General features: G+C 36.5%; 1 protein-coding gene across 1 annotated transcript; it reads right to left on the bottom strand.

Annotated features, from left to right (window-relative positions):
* LOC113857643 (uncharacterized membrane protein At3g27390-like) lies at window positions 1–12,863 on the bottom strand. Its single transcript, XM_027489735.1, has 10 exons — window positions 12,097–12,863; window positions 11,812–11,920; window positions 11,517–11,712; window positions 11,297–11,433; window positions 9,718–10,006; window positions 1,824–1,930; window positions 1,600–1,738; window positions 1,281–1,476; window positions 876–1,116; window positions 1–648 (listed from the first exon to the last, which is right to left on the bottom strand). The coding sequence occupies exons 1-10, from the start codon at window positions 12,188–12,190 to the stop codon at window positions 438–440; spliced, it is 1,719 nt and encodes a 572-aa protein (XP_027345536.1). The 5' UTR covers window positions 12,191–12,863; the 3' UTR covers window positions 1–437.

The raw sequence follows: 12,863 nt of genomic DNA, 5'->3' as shown, positions 1-12,863 counted from the left end.
ATCATGACAACAAATATAATATAATATAAATTAATCAATTTTTTAAGAACAACAAAGTATATTGAAGAGTGTATTAAAAAGAATATATTACTACTGGTGTTACTCTTATGCTAAAAGTAACAGTTCATTCTAGATACATTTCTCAATGCACCCGGGGATCTAAGAAGACATGATGACAACGCTAGGCGAGTCTACAACAGCCGAGAGTTGCATGTGGCAGCATTTTGCTCAAATATGCTTATGTTCCTGTTCATTTGTGTATCAGAATTGTGTACATGTAGAGTAGACAAGGTCAGATATTAGAACTATCATCAGGGACGTAATTTTCTGTCCAAAATGAAACTGTGGAATACACCTGTAACATTTTACTTTTTTGGGTGAGGGGAGGTTAATAGTATATATATAATAGGGTATTTTTGTGAAAAATTTTCTTCATCTCATAAATGTTCTGATCCCTGACTAGACCCATTGGTTCCAGTCCCTTTGAAAGATTTTAAAGTAACCAACCGAGCAAAGGCACTCTTTGATCTGGTCATTGTTGGGACTCCACTCTTCTCAGCAAGATCATAGGATAGTGATTTTACAAGATCATCAAAGCGACGCTTGAAGGTTGGGAACCTCGACATGGATTTGGTGATCCCTTGCAGTCTATGTCAAAAATGAAAACAAAAGTGGATAATCAAAAGATAAATTAGCTCCTAAAAGCACGTTTCACTTCAAGTGAAAATATGTAACTTCTCCCCGCCAACTTATTTTTTAGATTGACATTTTAAAATATAAATCACTTCATTTCAAACTCAACTTTTAACCAAAATCATCAAGTTTTTAAATGCTCACCCAAACACAGACTAACCATATTTTGGTCCATTAATTACCTTCTAGCCAATGCATCGAGTTCTGCACGTTTGAGCTCAGATTCAGGGGCCGGGCCAATGTTTGAATTTTTCAATCTGTGTGTGTCACCACTCAAGAGAACTAATTTGCAGAGGTAGTCCTCTTCCGAGTCAGAAAGATTTTCGGCTTTGATTTGATCTTTAATGATCAAAAGGGGATTAAGGAACCATTCAAAAAATTTCTCCCTTGGTCTGTTTGTGGTGGTTAGTTCAGTATCATCGCCTGCAGTGGGGAAGCGACCAAAATTGTTTCTTTAAAATGGTTAAAAGAAAATAATCTTAAAAGGGCATGGAAAAGAGATAGAACAGAAAAAATAAAATTATAAATATAGAGAAAGAAAGGGCGAAGGAAAGGACAACTATAACTGCTGCAAGGCTTCCACTTACTAATCACTATACCCATGGAGTTGACTTTTGCAGAACGCAAGAGTCCCTGGAGTAGGCAATATGCTGGTAGACCAATACTAATAACTCTACTCCCTTTACCAGACTTGGCTTCTTCTATGTCATTTCCTGTAATTAGACCTTCAGAAACCATTTTTTCTCCTACGCGGAAACATTCCTTGAATAAGCCATCCAACAGCTACACAAGTCATGAACAATATTCATTTAATACAGATCCTTGAGCTGCAAAACATGTGCACTGAAGGACTACTGTGATACTTTGTGTCATGCATCATTGGAAACAAAATACTATGAAGAATACCTCAAATGATTTCAACTCAGCAATGTTATTTTTCATTGAAGACGTGCGAGAAGGAGCCTTTCGGAAGGAGCTGGGTGTTGAGATGGAACTTGAATGAGAAGTTCTTTGTGATGAATCAACCTTTTTACGATATTGAGGCCTATCAAATATTGCATATGTAAAAACTTAAGATAAATGCATTAACTGAAAATCACAGTGATAAATAAATGGGAGCAGAACAAAACCTAGGGAAGCACGTTCCTTCTGGCATGTCAAGAATATCATTGCTGTATTCATCATAAATGGCCAAAGCTGCGATAGCATACCAAAGGCCCGACAAGAAATAAGACTCCTGCATTTCAAAGAACAAATAAACATAGTTCAGTTCATCTAACCTAAGTGAGACAGTTAGGAAACTACTCCTTAGGTGAGGATGGGAAACATATTTTATTGTATTCAAATTTTCACACTGGGGATCTTGTTCTACCATTATAGGTCAAAACAATAGAAGATCAGAACAAAAGGATATTATAATCAGAAAGAGGTAAAGACTGATATATCAAGGAGATGCAATTTCCATACCACCCAAATCACTTAATAGTTAATAAATGCTTGCCTACTCTTAGCCTTCTCAGTTCTCACTACATTCAGTCCACTCACCCATAACAAACTCCCATGACTTCTCTCCCTCTTCCTCCCCACTCAACATTATGTTACTACAAATTGATAATATCTGTTCCCACTCTGCCTGTCCATGCTCTCATACTTCTTCCTAGAGCTATACTCGAGCAATTAGTGTCTAAAAATATTCCATGCCAGCACTTCCACCACGTCCTGAAGTTGAAATTCCAAGAAACTGTCCTATAGTCTGATAGACCTTGCACTTATTAAGCACCTCCCATTTACCATCATATCCTGTTCTCCGTTGCAGCACCACAGCAAGTTGTACTTTTAGTTCCAAGTCTTCTGAAAGTGCAGGTAGTAATTGTTGGCTGCTGACAGTTGCAACTACTAACTTTGGATGATCAAATGAATATGATTGCATATTTGCAGTCAAGAAGTTTAAGCCTGTAAGCAACCTTCCTATCTTCCCCAATACCTCAAAAGGCCCGTAAAATCATGGATCTAGCTTCTCATTGACCTTCTTAGCCAAAGACCTGACTTCATATAAGTTGACCTTCAGCTAGACTCACCGCGAACATAACTCACATCCCTTCTACTCATACCACTATACTGCTTCATTTTGTTATGAGCCAGCACCAAATAAGCTTTGAGTTCATCTAACACTGATTAAGTTCTACTACTGATAAATCTCCGGTACAGTGAAGCAATACACGAGGGTCTCTTCAGTATAAGGCAATAAAGACATCTAGAGAAAATGAGGCAGTTCGAATTATACTAAATTCAACCCAAGTGAGGCCACTCATTAGATTTAGAACCTGTCAAGCATCTCCGGAACATTTACAACTTCTGTATGTCCAATTGTACATCCATTAATAGGCAGAGCTGAGTTTTAGATTGCTTCCTCACTGTTCTAAAATCGATAAATATAAATGTAATCTCTTTCGAAACCTATCGTGCTTGGAAATCCATGGAGCCTTTTGACTTTAATAAAAGAACTCGGCAATCTCTCTAGCAGTAAATTGATGGCAAGTGAGTAAGAAATTAAGTGTCCTTCCTAAGTTGATCCACTAGCACCAAAATGGTATCCATCCTTAGGACTTCAGGAAGTACTCCAGTAGAATCCAAAGGAAATGTCACTGCATACCTGCATAGGAATTGACAAAGGCTACAAAAGACTAGCAGGAGATAGGTATTTGTTCCCAAAACCAAAAGGCAACATTAGTGGACTGCCAAGGGCTTCAATTCGGTCAGATTCTAGGTCCAAAGGCCCACTTAAGAGAGAGAGAGAGAGAGAGAGAGAGAGAGAAATGGCATAAGGATTTGACATGGTTCAGTACACGATGTATGCACTTACATCTGCAGTTGCATTAGGAGAATATATTTAATTGATGCACAAAAGGTTTACAAGTCGTCACACATATATAGAAATAGTAAAAGGAAAGTCCATCAAGAATATTATATGTGGGATTAATCAGATTACACAAGTCTAACAATTCTCACATTTAGAGTTTGATTTTCAATTGCAACAATTCATTGTAAACTGAGGCAATGCAAAGCCTCAATTAAGTAACCATGACAGTCATATGATATCCTTACTTCTTTTTGAGATGACTATATATTTGACTTTAGCAATTGAGAGTAACTCTACTTAAAAGTTTAAACTTCCAACTCACAACAATACCACCCAAGGTAAAAATATAACATTGGGTGCTCTTTCTACTGTCCAAATCATCCCCCAAATTTGCATTAGAAAATTCTTGTAAAATAAGATCATTTCTTCTGAAGCATAGACATTTTCTTGAAGTACCCTTCAAATATTTCAATATTGACTCCATGCCTTTCTAATGCTCCTTTATGGAATTTGATAAGAATGTGTTAACAACTCTCATTACATGTGCTATATATCAAGTAGAGATTACACACCACAGCATACATCAAGCTCCCTAGTCTCTACTATTGATACATATGAAACTCTAGACATGTGACTATCTTCTTCATCAGTTTTTGAAAATTATTTCTGAAAAATTTTAAGTGAGTTCCCTAAGGGTTATTCCTAGTCTTGGCTTCTCTGACATTAAACTTGTCAATGTATATTTCACTTGGGACAACTTTAGAATTCGCTCAGATCTATTTCTGAAAATCCTCATATCAAGTATTTGTTTAGTCGATCTACGGTCCTTCATTTCAAAAAATTTGTCTACTACTACTTCAGCTTGCTGATTTCAATCATGTTATATCCAGCTATTAACATGTCATTAACATATAAAAAAATTATATTATAATTGTCAACAAAATTTTTAACATAACAATAATAATTCATGTCACCTCCGATAAATTCAGAGTAGCTCATAAACGCGTAAAACTTTTATATCATTATCTTGGTGCTTATTTCTAGTAGTACAAACTTTAGTGAAACTTGTGTTCCTTACCTAAACTTCAAAACCTTCATGAATAACGATGTGTCATACAAATGTCTTCTTTCAAATTCCCATGTAAAAATGCAATTACAACACTCAAGATAACTCTAATAGTAATCATCATGACTATAAAGGAGATCTTAGTGAAGTCAATTCCATATTTCTACTAAAATTATTTTATTTCAAGTCTTTGAATCTTTTGTTGTCATCAAATTATTCTTTAAATCGATAAACTTGTCTGTCTTACTTGTCTTTTCCCTTTTAGCAACTTGCCCAAAGACCAAATTTCATTCTTTTGAAGAGATCTCATCCCATCTATCATTGCTAGCTTCCACTTAATAGAGTCATTCCTCAGCATGACTTCACCAAAATATTGACACTTCAGCACATAGTAGTCAATAGCGGCCGCTATTGTGGAGGTGCAAAGCAAAGCGGCTGGGTGCTGCTATTCCATCACCGTCGCATTTCAGTGTAGAGGTCGTTGTAATGCAAATTGCGGCAAATCACAGAAAAGGGCAAGTTTGCCCTCCTTTCTAAAGGTTGGAATGTTTTTTAACGGGGCAATCTTGGAATTTTGGCCCCTTTTTATGCAAATAGGGGCAAAAGAACAAGTTTGCCCTCAATTTTTGAAAGTTGGAATGCTTTTAAGGGGGCAACTTGGGATTTTGTCCCCCTTTTATATTTCTATAAGTTGGAACCCTACCTCCCATCTATGTTCTCTTGCTTCATCCTCCATCTCCGGCATCATTTTCTGATGCAAATCACCATTCTTGGCCAAGTTCCAGTCATCTATATTTTTGGCGAAACCCAACTTATTTCTAGCGTGAGTAAAGATATTTTTCAATTGTCTTCTTCATATCCGGTGTATCCTAAGCTATTTCCGACGAGATGTAAACTTTTCCAATAATAGTGAGGCATTTTTTGGTGAGACCATTTAAGTTAGAGCTTTCTTTGATGATTGAACACTCTTTATCTATTTTCTTTCTTTGTTTTGATTCTCTTCAGAATAGTGATCACCCCACTATAGCATTTTTGAAGTTGGCCGCTCCACGCCGCTATTTGGGATTGACTAGTATGCTTCAGCATTTGGGTTGTGGGTGTTTTGGTATTGTTGTTGGCTTTGATTCTAACTCCAATTTTACCCCTATATCCTTATCTTCTAGATTATCCCAACCCTTGCTTTAAATGTTCAATATTGAACTTCAAGTCAGACTTCTCTCTTGCAAACATCCTCACTCAAAATCAAGACTTATGATGTTATGAAACTTTAGCTTATTGTCCCTAAAAAAATTCTTGACAACAATAACAATTGCAGCCAAACCATCTCACAAGTATGATAATAGAATCTTCCCCTTCACCTCATCATCAAAAGTGATCTGTGTTGACACTAAATGGAGAAGAATCATATTAAATTCATTAATATGATCAATCACAATTACCTTTTCCCATCTTGAGGATGAACAACCAACATACCAGATGCACTTTATCGGCTGTTGATAGCTTGTACCTTTTTCATAATGCCCTCATCAGTTCTACCATAGTCTTTTCAGTAACTGTGTTAAACAAAACATTCCTGATCAATGTTAATTTGATCACATCAAGGGTTTGTCAATCTAATCATTCTCAATCTGCCTACTCCATCTTATATGGCTACTTTCTTGTCAAGGGTTGATACAACTTCTTTTAGTATAAATAATTCTCTATTTGCATCTTACAAATTTCAAAATCTTTGCCATCAAACTTCTCAATCTTCATCTTCTCTTATAATGCCATTGCTCTCAGTACTTCCTCTAAACGAAGGATGCTATTACTAACACAGTTTACAAGTTGTCACACATATCACATATATGTAATAGTAAAGGGAAAGTCACTTAAGAATAAATATGAAACTAATTAGACTACACAACTCTAAAACATATATGCTTGTACACTCAATGCTTCATCACACTTGTGCAGGGGACCATAACTGATCCATATGTGGTTAAGCCATGCTGAATGGTACCTCATAGGATAACTATAGTACCTTAGTTGAGTATCACCTGCATGAGCTCTATATAATCAATACTACACCAGGTAGATGATTTATTCCTGAATTGTTACTTGCATTCACTGAATTGAGTGTTAAAGTGCCTTTGCAAGTACATCAACCCCTCACACTCAACCTCAAACTCCTTACCAACCACTCATTGTTCATCATCCTTGGGCCTATAAAAGTGACACTAGATCATTTGTTTGTGGGAAACATTAAAGTCATTACAACCCCGTTTTACTTCTTTAAAACAATGGTGACTATTTCTCAAATCCATGCAGACCCCAAAAATAGAGCACCTATTCCCCCTAAAGGTCATTTTGCTGACTAGTGAAATAGCTGTTGACCAATATTGACCTTGAACCCCCTTCTCTCAACTCTTTTCATGGTCATTCACCATTAAGGTGTGTATTGATCAACTCTTTCTTTGTGATTTTCCATTTCCAAGCATTTATAGATGGTTGGGAAGGACAACACTTTTGCCCCTTACAAGATACACCAAGTGAAGTGTTCTACTCCTATACTCCACACATCTCTTATGCCACGGTCGATCTGCATCTTCTCCCTAGTAATAATGCTGATCTTTGGCTAATTCTTCAAATACACATAATTCAGTTCTTTTATATTTCCCTTTCACTTTTCCTTTTTCTATGTTTTATAAATCAATTACATTGTTTACAAGATTGTTGTCTTTTCAGAGATCATGCACATCAAGCAACATACAGCCTGAAGCTGCTAGTAACATGCATCAACCTCTGATCAGTGGACAGAATAAAAGTTAAGTTCTGCTAGGGTTTCCACTAACCAAGCAGAAATGACAATACTAAATTTTATTACTTGGACAATATTTGAAACACCATTTTCAAGTCCAATCTATAATTGTTGAGAATTGTAATTCCATTATTAATATAGTTATCTTCTTTCCTTTTATATAGAAATCTGATTGATTATATAAACAATGTAATTAGGATTCAGCTGTAATTACTTAGTCAATCCCTATAATCAAGGGATTTAGTTTGTATAGATTTATAATTATAAGTACCGCTGAATGACAATGAGAGACTAAGATTTTACCCTAACTATTTTTCTGTCTCAAGTTGGTATCAGAGCTCACATTTTGTGAGTCTAATAAAACAAAAACATAGTACCGCCAACCTTAGTTGTCCCAACGTCCGGCCACCATTTGGCCTGTGACTTCAGCACTAGCCGCAGAAATCTCTGATTGGTTGTCCCATCGATCGCCATCGTCTCCTGGCATCCCACACACTGCCACGTGCGCTTACCATAGAACAAGGTTATCGGCGCGTGAAAGCCACGCGCCGCCCTACACGACTCTGTTTGTCCTGCCGCTGGTACTGTTCACCTTGTTGGCACACCCTCTGTCTCTTCTGGGTGTCCTTTTCCAGGTTGGTGAGCTTTGTTTAGTCTATTCCGTCTCACACCCATTTCAGTCATGGCTTCAGACCCAACAGAGTCACCTCCTAAGTCGACTGCTATCCCTGATAGCACTGGACCCTTAAAACAAAAATCATGTATCATTTGTCTTCTTTGGAAATCCATCAATAACTTCAGATAAACTTAATGGAAAAAATTATATGAATTGGGAAGCTGTGGTGGAAATATGGTTTTTGGGTCAAGGTCTCTCCGAGCATTTGACAAAGACAGCAAATGACATTAATCCCACTAAACAAGAACCGTGGAAGAAGGCTGATTATCAGTTAGTTTCACTTCTATGGCAATCCATTGTTCTGAAGTTGTTAGTCCATTTTCGTACATATAAGACATGTTATGATATATGGAAGAAAGCTCGTAGTGTCTATTCAAATGATGTTCAGCGTCTCTACGATGTTGTACATAATTTAGCTGCACTTAAAACGATAGATCACGATCTCCCATCATATTTGAATAGAGCACAATCCACTATTGATGAAGTTAAATTGGTCTTGACAGGTGATGACCTTCAAAAAATCTTAGACAAGATTGATAACATGTGCATGGTGTTCATCCTTCATGGCCTTTACAAAGATTTTTAATCTGTTTGAAACCAAATTTTGACAAATTCCAATGTACCTACAGCAGAGAATCTCATTGATCGTCTACTGCGTGTTCCCTCTCCAGAAACTATGATAAGAAATAGTTCCCAACCAGGTTTGGAGTCTTCTACATTCCTCTCTAATGTGCTCAGCCGTGGAGGTCGAAGTCGTGGTCGAGGTGGTGGAAGAGGAGGTCGTAGTTTTGGAAATCATCTACAATGCTCTTATTGTAAAAGTATGGGTCACACCCAAGATAAGTGTTATTCCTTGATTGGGTTTCCCGAGAAATCAGCCAATGTGACGTATTCTCAGTCTCCACTGTGGAAAAGCAAACTGACCTTGGTAGAGGCAACTAGAATATTCTATCAAATATGAAGTATAAGGAGTACCTCCAGCTGAAGATAGCAGCACAACAATCTTCCTCTGTCACTGCTCAATCTAGTAACTCTACAATTTGCCTGTCTCATTCATCGTCTGTTGGACCCTGGATATTAAATTTTGGTGCTTTTCATCACATAGTTGGATGTGTTACAGATTCCACTAACCAAGCAGAAATGACAATACTAAATTTTATTACTTGGACTATATTTGAAATACCATTTTCAAGATCAATCTATAATATACAATTTATGATCATATTTGTCAAAAATGTATGGTTGAACCTCAACTGCTCAAGGTTCACACGGCTTGGGGCAGAGTTGAACACCAAGTCCTAACCATAGGCCTTCACCATTTCATGATGATCCAAATACTACTCTATACATGGTGTATTGCATAATATGAACAGTGAATTGGATGTTGTGATGTGTCAACCAACAGTAAATGTTGAAATCTATTTAGGATATTTTATCCTAATTCCCAGTGTTGCTTCCACAATTTAGCATTGACCTTTTCAATATCAATCAGTCCAAAAAAGCATAGGGAAGTCAAGAGTAAGCCTACCAATAAACTGTTTTATATATTTGTAATTGTTTAATCCAATGGCTATGATAACAATAGTAGTACGGCTAGAAAATGAAAAGATATGAAAATTGACCTGATAAGCAACAACCCCTGCATAGGTACCAAGAAAGAAACTTGCTAACATGGATGCCAAAACTGCCCCAGCAACAGCCAATGGCCACAGAAGGATAGCAAGACCAGCAAAAGGTACACATATTGTCTCCAAGAAAGGGCCTTCACGGCCAACAAGGTCATGAAACAATCGGTGCCACCCCTTAAAAAGCATGTAAGGGCCTTTGCATAGGGCAACAAATGATATGATTGGCACATCAACAATGATTCCAATAACTGCAGCTATAAAAGCACCAGGAAGATAAAGCAACCTGCATTTAAATGTTAAAAATAAAATAAAATTTCAAATATATCATTTAGCATAGGTCCTCTACTGTGTCCAACAACATCATATTAGGCATACTATAACTTTTTATATTCCTTTACACAGTCACATCATTCATGCTTTTAAGTTCCCTATAAAACCAATCATTTAGATCACTTATTTTTCTTTCAAAGTACAGTTGAATACTCTCATGTTTGATCTATCATACACTAAAGATACAACAAAATTCATGATTCAATCTTTGCCATAAGCTCTCATGTGATAAGAGCATATTAACTTACCGAAGTTGTTTACCCAAACACACCCAAAAGCATAAAAAAAACATAGTTAAGTAATCAGTGTCACCCAGTTCACTATATTGGTTGAACCAAGAAAGAAAAGCAAACTTTGTCAGAACAATTAATTGAGAGAATCATTTTGCTAATTAATGTTTATGTACTTCAGTACTTTTACTTAAAATGTCACCATAATCAGAAGATATCCCATGAAAAGAATTGTGATTCTTTAAGATTTTATCCAATACCAATGTCATCGCCAATATTTACCATTAGTTTGTCGTGCAAATGATATCAGATTAAAATAACCTGACCAAGACCAACACAGTTTAGTAAGTGAGATATATAAAAGAGCTGAGACCCTATGTGATTTCAAGAGTTAGATTTTTCAAAAGATAGCAACATGCAGGAAGTCAAACAGATAGTTTGCAAAGCCATTCTTTCTTCTCATAGTTGAGCAAATATATATTTTAATTGGTTTCAATTTAATACTCACAATTCACAACTCCTTTACTATCAAAGTAACAACTAATATTCAAGTTGATATCATATTGTTTGCATAACAAATATTTAAAATTTGAAAAGCTGGACAGTGTAAAGAATGACCAACAAACACAATCTCCCTTCATGAATGAGGAAGAAAATGGAGCCTGAATCAGAAAAATGTAAATAGCCATGATTAGCTCCAGATAGACATGATTGGCATCATTACTAAGATTAAGTGACCCATAAAAACCATCTTTAACAGCATAAAATTAAGATCAGGAACAAACACAATAAATTCCAAGAAATGCTCTAAGGACATAAGGACAACCCAGTGCACAAGGCTGCATCTGAGTATGGTCAAATAATGGTAGATATACGCGGTCTTACCTCCTGCAAATATAGAGAATTTTTTATGATTTGAACCCGTGACCTCCAAGTCACAAGACAACAACCTTACCGTTGCACCAATGCTCACTGTCACTGTAGAGACACGACAACAAAAACATACATATTACCTGATCTCATAGTATTTTGCATTAGGAGGTCCTTTTTGTCGCAGGTCATCCATAACTGAGAAGTAAGAATGAAAACAAACATCTTTTACATCCCTGACAACCATGCAGCTCTTTTCAACAGTGCTCCAGGTACCATCCTGAGGAGTTAGTAAGAAAAATTTGTAGTTAATAACAGCAAAACGGAAATAACAAACATTTTAACAACAAAAATGAAACATACAATAAAACAGTGGAAAAAATTTTCATCTTTTCCTTCCTCTACAGCTTCAAAAGTGGCAAATATTGGTGAAAGAAATCCATAGGCAGCTCCACCAACAATACTTCCAACAATACCAACTAGCGGCGATGAAATCAACAGCACTGGTAGTACACATGTGCAGATAACAAGCTTCAGAATAGGCCCTAATTGTTTAGCTCTGTCAGTTAGGGAAATCACTATGAGATAATTACAAGTTCATAATAATTGGAGACAACAGTAACCAAAAACTTGAAAGAGTAGCAGTCAAGGAAAGCACCTCACAACGCAGTAATATGTCCAAACAACGTGTGCTGTCCAAAGTCCGAGTATGATGGCAGAGTTTCCAATTGTCATTATCATGCATATCAAAGGGCAAAACAGGACACCTGAAGTGATTGGAAGTTTGAGCAATGGTAAGCAAGGTTTACAATCATAACAAACTACACACATACCTAAGTTGTGTTTAACTTCACCTTGCAAATTCCCAACTAAAGCATAGCAAGAAACTCAATCCAAAAAACAAAATAAAAAAAGAACACAGAACAGAGCAATTGTGATTCACCTTTGATGGTGCCTAGAAGCAGAAGCCCAATGAAGAAAGGAAGAAAGCGTATGAAGCTACACAAGGAAGCACAAAACCCCGTAGGAGGTTCCATTCACTCAGATCTTTGCAAAAGAACACTACCAACTCATAACTCTTTCAGTTCCCAATAACCTCCCTCAAGTACAAAAAAGATCCAATCTTTGATGATCTTTTCAACCTTCAATCAGAACATCAAAATATCTTTGAACCAGTTTTCTTCGAGCACATCGAGATGAACTTGTAGAAAAACTCAAAATGGCCCTTCATTCTACTCCTAATGGCACGGGCATAGAAAAACAAGTAGTGGGTATTCCTCAACCCCCCATTTTGTTGGTTTCTCCGACTTGGAACTTTCAAAAATTTAACTTTGTGAAGAGGGTACAAGGTGAATTAAACACTTGTTTGAGCCTGAAAAACAAGATGAATATGAATGGAACCGTTTATATCATGGAAAAAAGAAATAAGAATCACATGATGCTTAGCCAAATCCTCATAAATCCGATTCATTTCCATCTTTTCCTTGCTTCTAATAAATAATCTTCAGGATAATTAAATAATAATAATAATAATAATAATAACAGTATGTATATATTATTGTTCTTAGGCTAAAAGCAAAGGCAAGTAGTGGAAGGGTTCTGTCTGTTAAGTGGAAGGGTTCCGTCCGTGCTTCATGTAGATTGTGAGAGGTGGGATTTCCGTTTTTTTTTATAGACAAGAACCCAATTTTTTTGAATCCGAAGCAAAGA

This window comes from Abrus precatorius, unplaced genomic scaffold (genome assembly GCF_003935025.1).
Source record: "Abrus precatorius isolate BTA unplaced genomic scaffold, Abrus_2018 Scaffold2, whole genome shotgun sequence".
Taxonomy (NCBI): Eukaryota; Viridiplantae; Streptophyta; class Magnoliopsida; order Fabales; family Fabaceae; genus Abrus; species Abrus precatorius.
The sequence above is the reverse complement of the archived record's forward strand: the minus strand, read 5'-3'. Positions and strand labels throughout refer to the sequence as shown.